The sequence below is a fragment of the Mus caroli genome, unplaced genomic scaffold (genome assembly GCF_978045245.1).
Source record: "Mus caroli unplaced genomic scaffold, Mus_caroli_1 scaffold_3, whole genome shotgun sequence".
In the NCBI taxonomy this organism is placed as follows: domain Eukaryota; kingdom Metazoa; phylum Chordata; class Mammalia; order Rodentia; family Muridae; genus Mus; species Mus caroli.
The window spans coordinates 81015001-81028797 of NW_028227258.1; the positions used below are offsets into that span (position 1 = coordinate 81015001).

The window sequence follows — 13797 nt, forward strand, 5'->3', positions numbered from 1 at the left end:
AGAACTTGTCAGTATGTCTGAAATTGGAATAAAGCTAATAAATACTTCTTGCCCCTGAATACCGAACACTGAGCTCAGAATTTGATAATTAGTCTTCACAATGAAGTTGGTAGAAGCTTTTCTTCTTCACACTTTGTGGGTAAGTCAATGAGCTGAGAGAACTGCAGGGTAAAGAGAGGATAAAAAAAAATCAAGCTAGATGGAAAACACTCAAAGCCACAGAATAAAAGATGGCTCAGAAATATTATTGCAGCCACTGTTGTTACCGTGTGCTATGACTCAAGCTGTACACTGTGTGTTCTGATAGCATATGAGGAAAATAAATATGTCTTTACATTCAACCATGCTCTTTGCTTGATCTGCACGGTTGCAGCCTTGGTGTAAAGACCAAATCAATTGAGAAGTAAAATGATAAAGGAGCTTGGTTGTCATTTTCTCCTGTCTTTTTACTTATTCCTGAAAATAAAGCACACCCATGGTAGAAGAACAGACTATACATTACAAAAACAGCACCATTAAAGACAAAACAGAAAAATACTGGCTTTATTTTTATAAAGAAATAGTGTGGTAGAATACTGACAAAAGTTTGATATGAACTTTAAAATAATACAAGTAGTTTATAAGGGTTGTTTAAGAGATGGAGGGAAGAAGGAGGAGGAGGAGGACTAAGTAGGAGGAGGAAGAGGGGGGGAGAACCAGTGGGAAGATGTGGTGAGAAGAAATGTGGGAAGAGAAAAGAAGGCACCCATAGGTCTATCTGGAGCTCTATACACTTGATCATTAGTTTAATAGTGAACTGACTTCTTCTAGTGTCAAGAAGCCTCCAGTGAACCAAACTATTGCACACAAATTGAAAAATGTTGAACTTTAATCATAGGAACATTATGGAGGGGGGCAAAGATTCTTAAGATGTGCATATTCAACCAGGCTTGTTTTCAGCTACCTTGATGCCCTGGGAAGATTCAGTTGCCAGCTATGGTCCTGTTGACCTATGTGACCAGTACTTCCAAGGGACACTGAACCAGGCAGTTGGTGTATAGAAACTGCACAAAGACTACATTCATTACCTGAAGTGCCCTTCATTTAGCTTATTGTTGTAATTTGCTTCCCCGATGCCAGAAGGGCTTGAATGCTGATGCTCAGAGCTCACTAAGCACTGCCTTCCAACCAGATGAACTGACATGTAGTGATCTACACTTTGTTCGCAAGTATTCATATCAGCAGTACTTTTTACTGCAATTATTAAGCCAGTTAAACACTGCATAACCTAATCAAATGCATGCTCTTCGCTCCTTGAAACTGGCATGAATGCTTTGGAATTACTCCATACAAATGAGCTGCTATAAAATTCAGTATTAAATTAGCTATGAGAGATATAACTGTAGAATGTAGGAGGAAAGGAACTCATAAAACACTGGAAGGGTCCACACACAGATTGCTTTCAAGTGCATTGGAGTTCACATTTCTACTGAAAGAAAGCCAAGCTGAAGGAGCCATAACTGAAGCATTATGATTGTGATTTTTGGAAGAAAGGACAGAATTTAACGTAACAAATTGTGCTTCTCAAGAAGGAAGTCCCTTGCCCTAAAAGAAAAGGAATAAATGGAAATTCAGTGTTTATGATATGTGTCTCATTTTAATGATTCTCCACTTGAACACTTAGGTCACGTCCAGTACCAGCTAACATCTCCAAAGGCTTCCTGAGTTGGTTTCCACCCAGTTCTAAATGAAGAAACATGTTGAGAGTGTAATCTGTTACTATCTTTTACTTTAAAATTGCTTTGGTTACATATTAAGCAGTTACATTTAATATGTAAATACTACCACATACCATACCTGTTGGAACCAAACTGTATAAATTTTTGGATGAGAAGAGATTTAGTAAAACTGAAGTCATCAATCTATTCCAGAGGCATGAAGGCATTTTAAGTAATCAGTTCTGAATCTTGACATCAGCTTAAAGGTATAGATCATATCTTGGGCTCTTAGCATCCTGAAACTTCATTAATCTCTGTCTTGCAAGCAGAAGGGGCTCATTCATGGATTTATGTATTGTGACTATTTATGTTTCACACATTCATTTTGGATCCAACATCAAAGGGAGTGCTTTGTGGTATTATTTTTATTTTGTAATCATTAATCTCTGATAGGTGTTCTACTCTATGCAGAAGTACGCTTACATACCACACCATAGAATATTAGGTGGGGATGTTTATGAAGGCACCAAGTTCATGGTGAAAGTTTTCTCTTGAACTAGTTAATATTCTGAAGCCTCTAAAAAATCCAAGGATTAGTGTGTGTGTGTGTGTGTGTGTGTGTGTGTGTATTGTGTCATGGTTTCATATTGTAGTCCAGGCTAACTAGGTACTCACTGTGTATTGTGATTGCCTTCAAACTCGGCCTCCTAAGTGCTGGAAGTACAGGTCTGTGCCGCAATCACACTACATTTTTATTTTTAAGTTGAGGGTCTTTTTTAATTTCTTTTAACTAAACTTGTATGTGTATGGATGTTCTGTCTGTGTATATGTCTATGTTACTGCCAATGTGCCTGGTGCTTCAGCTATCAGAAGATGACATCAGAGATCCTGGAACTGAACTGACAGATGATTGTGAGCTGCCATGTGTGTTCTGAGCAACAAACTCAGGAGAGGGTTGTAAATGCTCTTAAGAGCCAAGCCACCATTCCATTCCCAAATCATTGAGAATCATAAATTAAAAGTTGAGATTCTTAATGCCTAATGAAGTTTGAGGTGACAAAGAAGAAATAGTGAGGAACAACTGAAGCCCTTAAAGTGGAATTAGCAAATCTATTATATACAGAGACACAGGATACTATGGCTTTGGGAAAACAGCATAAACAGTAATTCCACAGATCTTATCAAGGCTTTTCAATGACATACTTTAGTGATATGACATTTAATAGTGAATAGTAAACTTCTTTCAGTGTTCTAAAGGTGACACATAGGACTGCAGTTAGAACTAAATGTGTTCCCCGCAAGAGAGAAAGTCAGAAGGGGTCCCAGGAAGTCAAAAGAAAATAAATCTCTGGTAGACTTGGAGGCTCTTTTGCTTCATTTGTCAGTAATGGTATTAAGACAACCCAAGGCTTTGTCACTCATCATATGCCTCAAAGGAAGGAAAATACTTGTGTTAGAATGCTTGAGATGACTTCTAAGGACCTCATCCAGCAAATGTGTCATGTACTTTAATACCTCCCCATTCAGGTGTTGGAAGTCAAGCCTGGGCATGCAGTGAGCCTCTCACTTCAAGGACTCGCCCATTTCTTTCTCTACAACAACTAATTACATTTAATGCTATTTCATTAACTCATACCAGCAGGAAACAGACTTCTCTATTTACTGAATCAAATGCTACTCTACTAGAAAAAGCATTCCCTTCATAGGAATTCAAAATAATATAAACCCACAGTTTCACAGGGGGTATTAAACACTGCATAGATTTATTTGCAAGGTATTACCAATACCTACCTCAGATTTTACTTTAGAGTCTTGGATTTCTATTATTCTTTTACTTAAAAAAAGAGAAAAGAAGTCAATGGTGACACACACGTTTAATCTCAGCACCTGAGACTCAGAGGCAGGTCTATAGAGCTAGTTCCAGGACAGCCAGGGCTGTTACACAGAGAAACACTCTTTCAAAAAACAAATAACGAAACCAAACTAAACCAAAGTAAACAAACAAAAAAGATTTTTTATCCCAAGTCCTATTTTACTTAAAATGTGTGCCTTAGAAATACTGAAGATAGTCTACATTGCCTTTTGAGTCAAGATCCCTAATCATCCACATAAAAGAGTGTCTGCAATGGAGACTATACACTAGACAGGTGATCATTGTCTCACCATCACTTTGACCATAATGGATTAAAAAGCCTACAACAAGAATGCTAGTAGTACCTATCCACACACAGGAAATCAATAAGGGTATAAAATACTAATTGGATTACTTTTTAAATGATGATTAAATACTAGACAAGGATATAAAAAATGAGTGTATATATATATATATATATATATATATATATATGTTCGTATATATGTGAATTCATGTAAATTTGAAATAATCTTAACATATAAATAGTACTACTGAAATAGACAAAAGTTTGTATCATGAAAGCAGACAAGACTTCATAGATCATGCAGTGAGTCGTCTGGTTTTGCCTACCACAGTTAATGAATAAAGTATGATCAGTATTGTAGTGGGGCTAGCTACAAATCAGGTATCAATTAACCAAGGCACAAAGCTCTGTGAGGTTGGTTTGGGGAAATTTTCTAAAGGAGTCCAGGTACCAAGTAGCATTCTTTGGTTGAACATGTGTAAGGAAAGCCATCATCTACAGTTGAGCTTCTGTTGACACAGGGTCAAAATCCCCTGTTCATGGTCAATACACTTAAAGGAAACATGCAACTCCTAAAAACATCTGATGCCTACATACCTTTATATAAAACTCCCTATAATTTCTCATTTTTGTTACTTGGTTAAGAAGTAGCTTTTCTTTCTTCATTCCTATCAATGCTCTTCTTATGAACTCAAAAGAAAGGCATTTAAGCAAGATTCTTATCTCAATAGTTACAAAGAAACATACATATAACTCTAAGAAGACACAAACAAGTAGCTAAGTAAAGTAATTCAGGGTATGGAAATTGAATAAGATAAATAGAAATAGTAATAAAAATTTAAATTAAAATGAAATTAGAAATGAAACATCCAATAAATTTAACTAAAACTCCTCAGTGGGAACCCTTAGCAACATGACAAAACATTCAGAAGACAGAGCATTAAGGCTTGAAGATGAAATAAAGGAATGGGATCAATCACACAAAATGATTGTTATCCCTCATTCTTAATGACTAGAATGTTCATATACACTGGAATATCATGAATAGACCAAATCTATAAGTCGTGGACATAGAAGAAAAAAAGAACTAGATGTAAAAAGCATAGGACACACTTTCAATGAAATCATAGAAGAAAACTTCCCAGATCTAGGAAAAGAAATGCCCAGTCAGTCAGAGGCAGGTGAAACAAGCCTATCGGTATCATAGCAGGTTTTTCGATGGGAACTTTAAAAGCCAGAAGAAGTTGGAGCCATGTGATTGATTCAACTTCTGAAAGCTGCCAACTAAACTATTTCCCTGACAAAACTATTTGTTATCATTGAAAGAGAGTGAAAATTTTTCTGTTATAGCAGTAGGTTAAAGAAATTTACAATCATCAAACCATCTTTTCAATGAGTACTAGAAGGAAAATTTTGACTAGAGAAAAAAAGGAAGATACTATGGGGAAAAATAAATGATGCTAGGATAGGGCTCATGTGAATTAAACAAAAGAAAACAACACAACATCAACAAAACGGTGGCAATTAAGCAATTACTCTTTCAATAATAAGCCTGAATATAAGTGGTCTCAATCCCTCAATCAAAAGATGCAAACTTATTGGTTGAATCAGAAAACAAGATGCACCTTTTTTCTATCTCTCAGAAAAAAAAATCTCACCTTGAGGAATAGGTACTGTCTTAGAGTAAAAGGTATACAAACATTAGTACTAAATGCCTTTGTTGACAAAATGGACCTAGTAGACATCCACGGAGTATTCCAGCCTAACATGACAGAATATAAAATTTCCTGTTTTAATAAAGTAGACAATGTTTTAAGACATAATGGACTAAAACTTGAAATAAATACCAGAGGAAACAATAAATTGCACAAAGTCATTCAACATGAACAATGAATGATGAAAGGGCATTGAAAAAGTAAATATGCAAATAAATAATTCTTGGAATTAAATGAAATATGAAATAATTGGTATAAAATAAAAGTAGTTAGAAGAGTGAATTTGTAGCTCCAAGTGCTTGCATCAAAACATCAGAAAGAGCATGAATTGATTTACCTCAAGAGTTTGAAAAAACTAAAACCAAATAAAAACCAATTATAGTGGATGGGGAGAAATTATCAAGAAAGGGCATAAATTTAAGAAATAAAGAAAAGCAAACAATCAATAAAATGTAGTTTCTTTCTTATAAAAGATAAACAAAATTGACATTAGCCAGGTTAGGTAGAAGAAATATAAAGAATACAGCTAAGCTTAGAGGGAGGAAGAAGGAGCCTTTGGGGTATAAAACCTTGATAGATTATCAATCCTAAGAGGTCATCCCTAAACACTTGTAAATACAAAAACACTATATGAAATTAGTAGGTTGTGTATGTGTGTGTGTGTGCGAGAGAGAGAGAGAGAGAGAGAGAGAGAGAGAGAGAGAGAGAGAGAGAAAGGAAATCATTAATCATTAATTTGACAGGGAACAGGGTGAATATGAGTAGACTTAGAAGGGGTGTAGACTTAGAAGGAGTGAGGCTGGGACAGAAATGATGTAAATACAGTAACTGTGTATAAATTCTCAAAAAATGAAAATATGTATAATATTAAATTAAAAGTTAAATATAATTACAAACTATGAGGAAATGAAAGAATATTTCTTTTGTCTTATTTTATTGAAATGTGTCATCACATTGTGAAATGAAAGAGTATCTGTTCTAGAACTGTGCTATGTACAACATCTGTGAAGAACCAGATAAGGCTCCAGTTGAGCAGGAACAAAGGCAGAGGATAATCCATCATAACACTATGACTAACAGATACTGACAGTTGACAAATGGATAGTTCTCAATATGTAGCTTAGGAAATTAGGAGCATACAGGCCAGTGCTATGATCTGAAACACAGCCATATAATTTTGGGAGGATTTCCTACCGTTTCTGCAATTCTGAACAATAAAGAAGGAACACACAGCATAGTATCTATTAAATATGCATACAGTCCCCAAGCCAAGTCACAAAATAACCTTGTTTGTTAGGCTATTATAACATTTCTCCAACATAGTAATAAAGTCCCTGCCCAATTTCTATTTTGTGATTACTGCCTCATATAAGCCTTCCATCCAAGGCTAAGGCAACAGATCAATGCTGTGTAGAGCTCCTTGTATCAGCATCTCCAAACATTGCTCATGAAAAGGCATCTGGTGCCACCCAAGAACAAAGGAGAACCTGTGACAAATGACAAACAGCAATGGTGACCAGTGATATGGTCTTCAGAGTGTTTGTTACATAATTGATACAAGATCCATGATGGATCATTCTTGAAGGTTTTATTTATATGACTATTTAGTTTTTCTTTAAGAATCACAACATTGCCCCCCCCCTCAACAGTCTCCCAATTTCTTAAAATTGTTTCTAATCACTTACATGACAGATTATGTAATATACAGATATACTTTTTTCTCTAAAGTGAGATAGAGGCAAGTTACTAGAGATTTGGGGAAATATTACCATACTTGTTTAAAATTTCTAAAAAATAGTTGATCAAATGTTATCAATAAAGTTTTTTGAAATCCCCATGAGAGTTGGAGAGCTAGCAGAGTGAGTAAAGTGTTTACCCTCCAAGAGTAGAAACCTGGGTCCATCCCCAGAACAATCAACCACAAAACTCACATTCCACTTAGCAGGATTGCATGCCTGGAATCAAACTACTGAAAAAGTGTGACAGAGACTCAGCGGTGCTCTCTAGCTTGCAAGCCTGGCCTAACTGACAAGGTCTAGGATGATGAGAGACTGCCTCAGGGAAAAGGAGGAGACAATCCTGAGATTGTACTTTAGTCTTTACAAGCAGGGCATAAAGGATTCATGCATTAGTTCTTCATACACGTGCAGGCATGCGCACTCGTACACATACAAACACACACATACACACACACACACACCCAAAGATGTGCCATCTTCCAGGTCTAACTCCTGAACGAACTCCAAACTTTGAAATGATTGTGGCCTTAAGTATACAATAGTGATTTTTGAAACTCGAGCTTCCAATTGTTCAAGATCTTTCCTTACAACTGCATTCAAATGTCTATCTGCCTTCCACATTTCTTGCAGGAGTCCTGGCTACTTTCTCTAAGCAGTGCATATGAAGTTCCTTCCTAGAAGATGTGAAAACAGCTGCCACACAGAGATCCAGCAGATACTGAAGAGAGGCTGGACCATGTCTTATGAAGGAGAACGAACACTGCACCTATGGGTGGAAGTCAGACAGAAAATGAAGGAAACTGCTCTTGGCCAAGTTCAGTCTCTGCAGCAACTGTATAATATCCTTGATGCAGTAAGATACTGTCACCCTCTGAATCCTTTCTTAAGTGCAAAAAACAAACAAACAAACAAACAAAAAACATAATGCACTTTAATAAGAATCTAGTCATTTGACAAGTGCTTCTGATGACTATAGACAACCACTTCTTGTAGTGGCCTCTGAGTTTCCAGTCCTACCAAAAACTGTAAGACCACTACCATTTTCTCTATTCTTTGCCCACATGAAACTCAAGTTCTATGTAAATAGTCACTACTTAAGATAATTTGGTAAGATGATGTTGAAATGTGAGGCAATTGTTAAGATTTAAAATTTTAGAGAATATTGGTCATATTCTTCCACTGAGGACTTCCCCACAGCATCTATGTATAGGTTCATTCCAAAGAGCATGTTGCTTTGTCCTAAGCAATCAATCACTCAATCAATAAATTTTAAAGGTTTCCTCGAGAGTCAACTGGAATTTTTCTTCACCTGATAAAATCAATGAATTCTTTCCTCGGTTGGACAGACTTCTTTCTTCAGAACATTGACATGAAATATGACAGAAGGGACAGCGGGTTCTCCCCAATATCCACTGAACTGCTTTGTTCTTTGCCCATATAATTAATAACTGTCTGGCAATCAGTCATACATTCTTCAACAGTACCTGAGGCACCAAGTGTCCTTCTAACCCCTCCCCACAGAGGAAACCTCCATGATGGCTATGTATAGACTTAACTCCACATAAGTCATTTACAAGTTAGGATGGAGGAAAGCATCAATGGGTTCTGATGCAGCTCAGAAGCCAGATGGCACTCTTTCCATGCAGCACTACAGACAGGGTTTTTGTTTTATTCAATTGGTGGTGGTGGCATTAGTTTGTTTCAGTTTTATATAATCCAACCAACAAAAATAACAAAAACTTCTGTATCCAAGCAGGTATCACTGAATATACACACTTGGATAGAGGTAAATCATTTTATAAAGTGGAAAAATGTGATAGAAACTTAGAGGAAGAGAGCCTGGAGTGGATGTGAGTGATGTGCCCCAGTCATTCTCTCCCTGACTGACATCCAGATGCCCAACAATAAATAAAATGGTGACAACATGTGGGGACCACTGTTATGGTAACTACAGGAACAAGTTCTATTTGTTTAGACCAACACCCATCAAATGGAAAAGGAATAAATAAGTTGCTAGAAGTATTATCTTATTGTTAGTAACTTCAAAACAGTTAAAACCGCGTTTTCAAAAAAGTTATTTAAGAATGCATAATATTAGTACAATAATTAATCAAAATACTTCAGCCAACTGGAAGGAAAAAATTAAAGGCCTCACATTTCATAAGCATTAAGAACAGCATTATACTGTTTTATATATATTGAGAGAGGGAGAGAGAGACAGAGAGACAGAGAGAGGGAGAAAGGAAGGAAGGAAGGAAGGAAGGAAGGAAGGAAGGAAGGAAGGAAGGAAGGAAGGAAGGAAGGAAGGAAGGAAGGAAGATCCCTGAAGAGGGGCAAACCTGATTTTCCACACTTTTACTTAAAACCTCAGGTATGTTTCTTAGAATGGTTTCCTAACAAAAGTGACAAGAAAATGTGAATCAGATATTTGATACTGGAGGAAACATTTTTTCTGTTTATCCTTTGTCTGTTTAAATAATGGTGTTTATGCAACACTGCAGCGTAGGGCATATATAACCTAATACAAATTACTATAATGTTAACAAGTACTATTCTTTCTAAGAGACGTGAGGTATATTCTGGGCTCTCACTGTGTGTGGCCTTAGAGGGAAACAAGGTCTTACTGTTTTCATTTTTCTTAAACAATCTCTCACTGCAAATCTACCACGGTATGTGTGCAAGCATTCTCCTCTTTGTTTCTCTCTCTATCCTCTCACAAAAAAGGAGAAAAGAGTCAAAGACATTATTAACTTCTTGTGAACCATCATAAAACAATGTATCATTTATTAACAAATTTATATAGATTTATCTTTCATTACTTGTCAATGAGGTGTAACAAGGGAATGATATTTTTGTGAATAATCATCTGAAATAGTATTAAAGTGTTAAAATTTAAACATATGTAATACATTTTCTAAGCTATAACTCATTGTGGTAAAACATTAAAATTTCCCAGTGGTTGTTTTAGAACTAAGCCTAGCTAGTGACACCAACTTAACATAGCAAAATGGAGAAACAAATTTAATTTGTCATAGTACAAGTTATTTGGGAACTTGTAATTTGTAATTTTGAGAAATTTTTCTGCTATGACATGGTAATGAGAATCTCAGAGAGAGTTTTATGGTAGACAACAATTTGATGTTCTTTCTATCTTACAAATAAAACTACAGAGTGAGTTCCTTATAAAGCATAACTCTGCAGGGTACTGGTAGTATATGCCTTTAATCCCAGCACTTGGGAGGAAGAGGCAGGTGGATTTCTGAGTTCGAGGCCAACCTGGTCTACAGAGTGAGTTCCAGGACAGGCAGGGCTATACAGGGAAATCTTGTCTCAAACTTCCTGCCTCCCCCAAAAATAAAATTAAATTAAAAAAAAAACCTCAGTTTAAAGCACATATATATGTATATGTTAATGTAATCCATTAATATACATATTACCATTTATATATGTATATTAATATATACATATATATGATATATGTATATTAATATATACATATATATGATATATGTATTTAACTTGAGTTTTAAAAAACCATTCCCTGACCTAAGGTTTCTGTGTCAGGTAGATGTAAAATATTCACTGCATCAATTATCAAAAGCAGATAAGGCTGATTATATGGATGAAGTTTTATAAGACATTGATTTAGAATAGAAAGTGTGTACCAAATTCACTGAATGTAGTGCATACTTCATTAACTTCCTCCCCTCTGGCTTCTCCTTACCAGAAGGAGGGAACCTGGACAACCAATTATATCACAACCCAATTGTTCCCCTAGTGCCTCAGATACACAGGATCATCTGAAGAACACTTGAAAACATCCCTGTTATCCTGGTACTCTAAGGCGTCGTCCATCTATTTCAGCTGCAACAAAGATAACACAGAGCTGCAGAGACATTAAGATATACCATCCCATCCTAGATGAGCTTGAGGGAAAATGACTGTATTTCTAGAAAACCTTAATGAGCAGCTACAGTTGAGCAAAGCCTCTGCAGCACACCTTCGTCCAGGAAGCCTGCGATAATAATTTTCATATCTTTACAAAACTAGGAAGCCATTGTGGGGTGCATCACTACAGGTCTGGCTTCTAGCTGTGAGTTGGCTGTCAGTCCAATCATTGAGTGTAGGGAACTGTGGAATCCAATAAGAGAGTTCATCTTCTACACAAAGAAATAAATGGATGGGGGTTGGGGGTTATGCAGGGGCAATTGCCTTGAGCAAATGCCTCCAGATCCTTTAAGTCCCCTCTCCAAAAAGGATACTTTCTTCCTTTGGGCTTTCTTTTATCTGAGTGACAACTAACACTGATGAATTGTTGCATGGTCAGTGCTAATGCATGTGTGGGTGGCTGGAGGGAGGATGACATTTAGCAACATAAAGTGATAACTCAAAACATTCTGCCAGGCTTAAAAGTATCATCACCTTTCAGATTTTCACTCATTAAATTCTCGCTATTCTGCAGACAGTTAGTGAGAGTGGAACGGATGTATTTATAGTAAGGAGTGAGGTCTACAAGAGACCAAAATTGTAGAGCAAGAAGTACTAGGTCAGCTACCAAAGTAAATGTAAACACAAACAAGCTGAAGTTTGTGAAGTTGGAACAAAAGCAGTTGTCTTACATCATCAAATTGCACTTCTTAGAATATGTAGGACTGACCCTACATTCCTACATTCACATGCCTTTGCTTCTTTCATTCCACAGCCTGCTGTTCCCCTCTAGATGATTAGAATCATTATAAACCACATTATGTCTTCCCAATAAATACTTAAACCCTTAGTTGGTCATACACTCCAGTTCCCATATCTTATTCAGCAGGACCCACTGATACTTGTGTTGTGTGTCTGTAAATATGTATAAGAGTCATCAGATGAGTGTTGTGGTTCAGGGCCGTCTCATCCTGCCGAGAGTTGTACCACTCTTCAGATTATGAGACCAGAGAGCTTCCTTTTGCTCATTACTTGGAACTCACAAGTGACTTGCCCATGCTGCAATCTAGGGACTAGGTCAAATTTGTGTCACCATTTCATGATGACACATGAAATTTATATCCAATATATGTTTAAATGGCATTGAGTCTTAATATCTATGCATGCAACCCTTGACTTCTGTCTTCATTCCCTATAGCATCTCTCAACCAGGATGTCCTACTATGGCTACTAAAACTGACCTGAATGGGGCAGTACGAAGTGGAAGTATATGAGCCGATGAAGATTTTATAAAGACTCTGATCGTGGGTTGTGTTGATCTGTTAAATCGTCTCAAATTTAACGAAAAATTTTTGAAATGTAACAAAATACTGTGAAATCTAAGATGGGAACTAGATTAAGAATGGAATAGCCTGTGAATATCTGTAAAGTAGGTTAATGAAGATTCACAGTACAAGTCTGTAACATCTCAGGATGTTTGCTTGAACATCAGTCGTGAGAATATGTGTGTATGAGAAGCTAGAGGGAAGACATGTACTTTGTGTATGCCTCAGTATTTGTCTACTTGAGTTTGTAAGGCAGGAGCCCACCACCTAGGCTACACTGGCTGGCCAGAGAGCCCCAGGCATATGTCTTTCTCTCCTTTCCCAGAGTTGAAGTACAGGTTGCCACACTTGGGTTTTTCAATTGTGTTCTGGGGATCAAAACCAGATCCTCATTTGTTTAAGGTAAGCACTTTATCCTGAGCACCTCCCAGTCTGCTACATTCTTTAAATGTCTAAAAAAATTATATATTTTATTTTACTACATTGATAAGGCACTTGGTATTTCTAATAATCTACAGAGAAGGCTTAAACTGGCAGTGATATTTATAATGCAACTTTTGTGGTAAAAATAATTCAAATTTGAGAACAGGATCTGATGTTTGGTGTTCTGATTCTCATCTATAAAAGTGGAAATCCATTTTTTTTTTAAAAAGCTGACTCAGTGAAATAAGGAGAATCTCAAAGTTGTACTTACTGGCATGATAATACTGTAGTGGATGCAGAATCCGGGTTCAGATGGAAAATACTCATCAGATACAAATCTTATCCTGATATGATTTCCTTTAGAAGTCTGCTTTCCTGGCACAGTCCCAGAACCACACCAGCGTCCTAAAACACTTCCATCACTGGGCTCCTCAACTTCTACAAAATCATACCTGTGAGGAGGCAAAGGGGGCAGAGACTGGTGTCATTGCTTATCTAGGCAATGGAAACTTTATGTGCGCAATACATCTATGGAGCACACCATGAGTTGTCCCCAATTATGCGTGAAAGGAGAGACCTTGAGATGCAAAAGTTAAAGAGAATTAGAAATAAAGACCCTGTTAGAAAAATATGAGATTTCTCTTTTAAAGCCTTCAGATTTGCTAGTACCAGAATTGAGATTGGTCAGACAGTTAACACAAATATTTTGCATACAACAAAATTATATGACTTTTAATTCATGAATTATTCAAGTTCCTATCTTAGTTCCTACCATCATTATCTAGATTTCCTAGTTTTTTTTAAAAAAAGAT

At 36.6% G+C, this 13797-nt stretch overlaps 1 protein-coding gene across 1 annotated transcript in view; it reads right to left on the minus strand.

The window, feature by feature from the left end:
* The window catches only part of Pdgfc (platelet derived growth factor C), a 176694-nt gene that overhangs the window by 27320 nt on the left and 135577 nt on the right, over window positions 1-13797 (minus strand). Inside the window, exon 3 of the mRNA XM_021157831.3 lies at window positions 13257-13437. Within this exon, the coding sequence (XP_021013490.1) occupies window positions 13257-13437 (181 nt within the window). The remainder of the gene's footprint in view (window positions 1-13256; window positions 13438-13797) is intronic.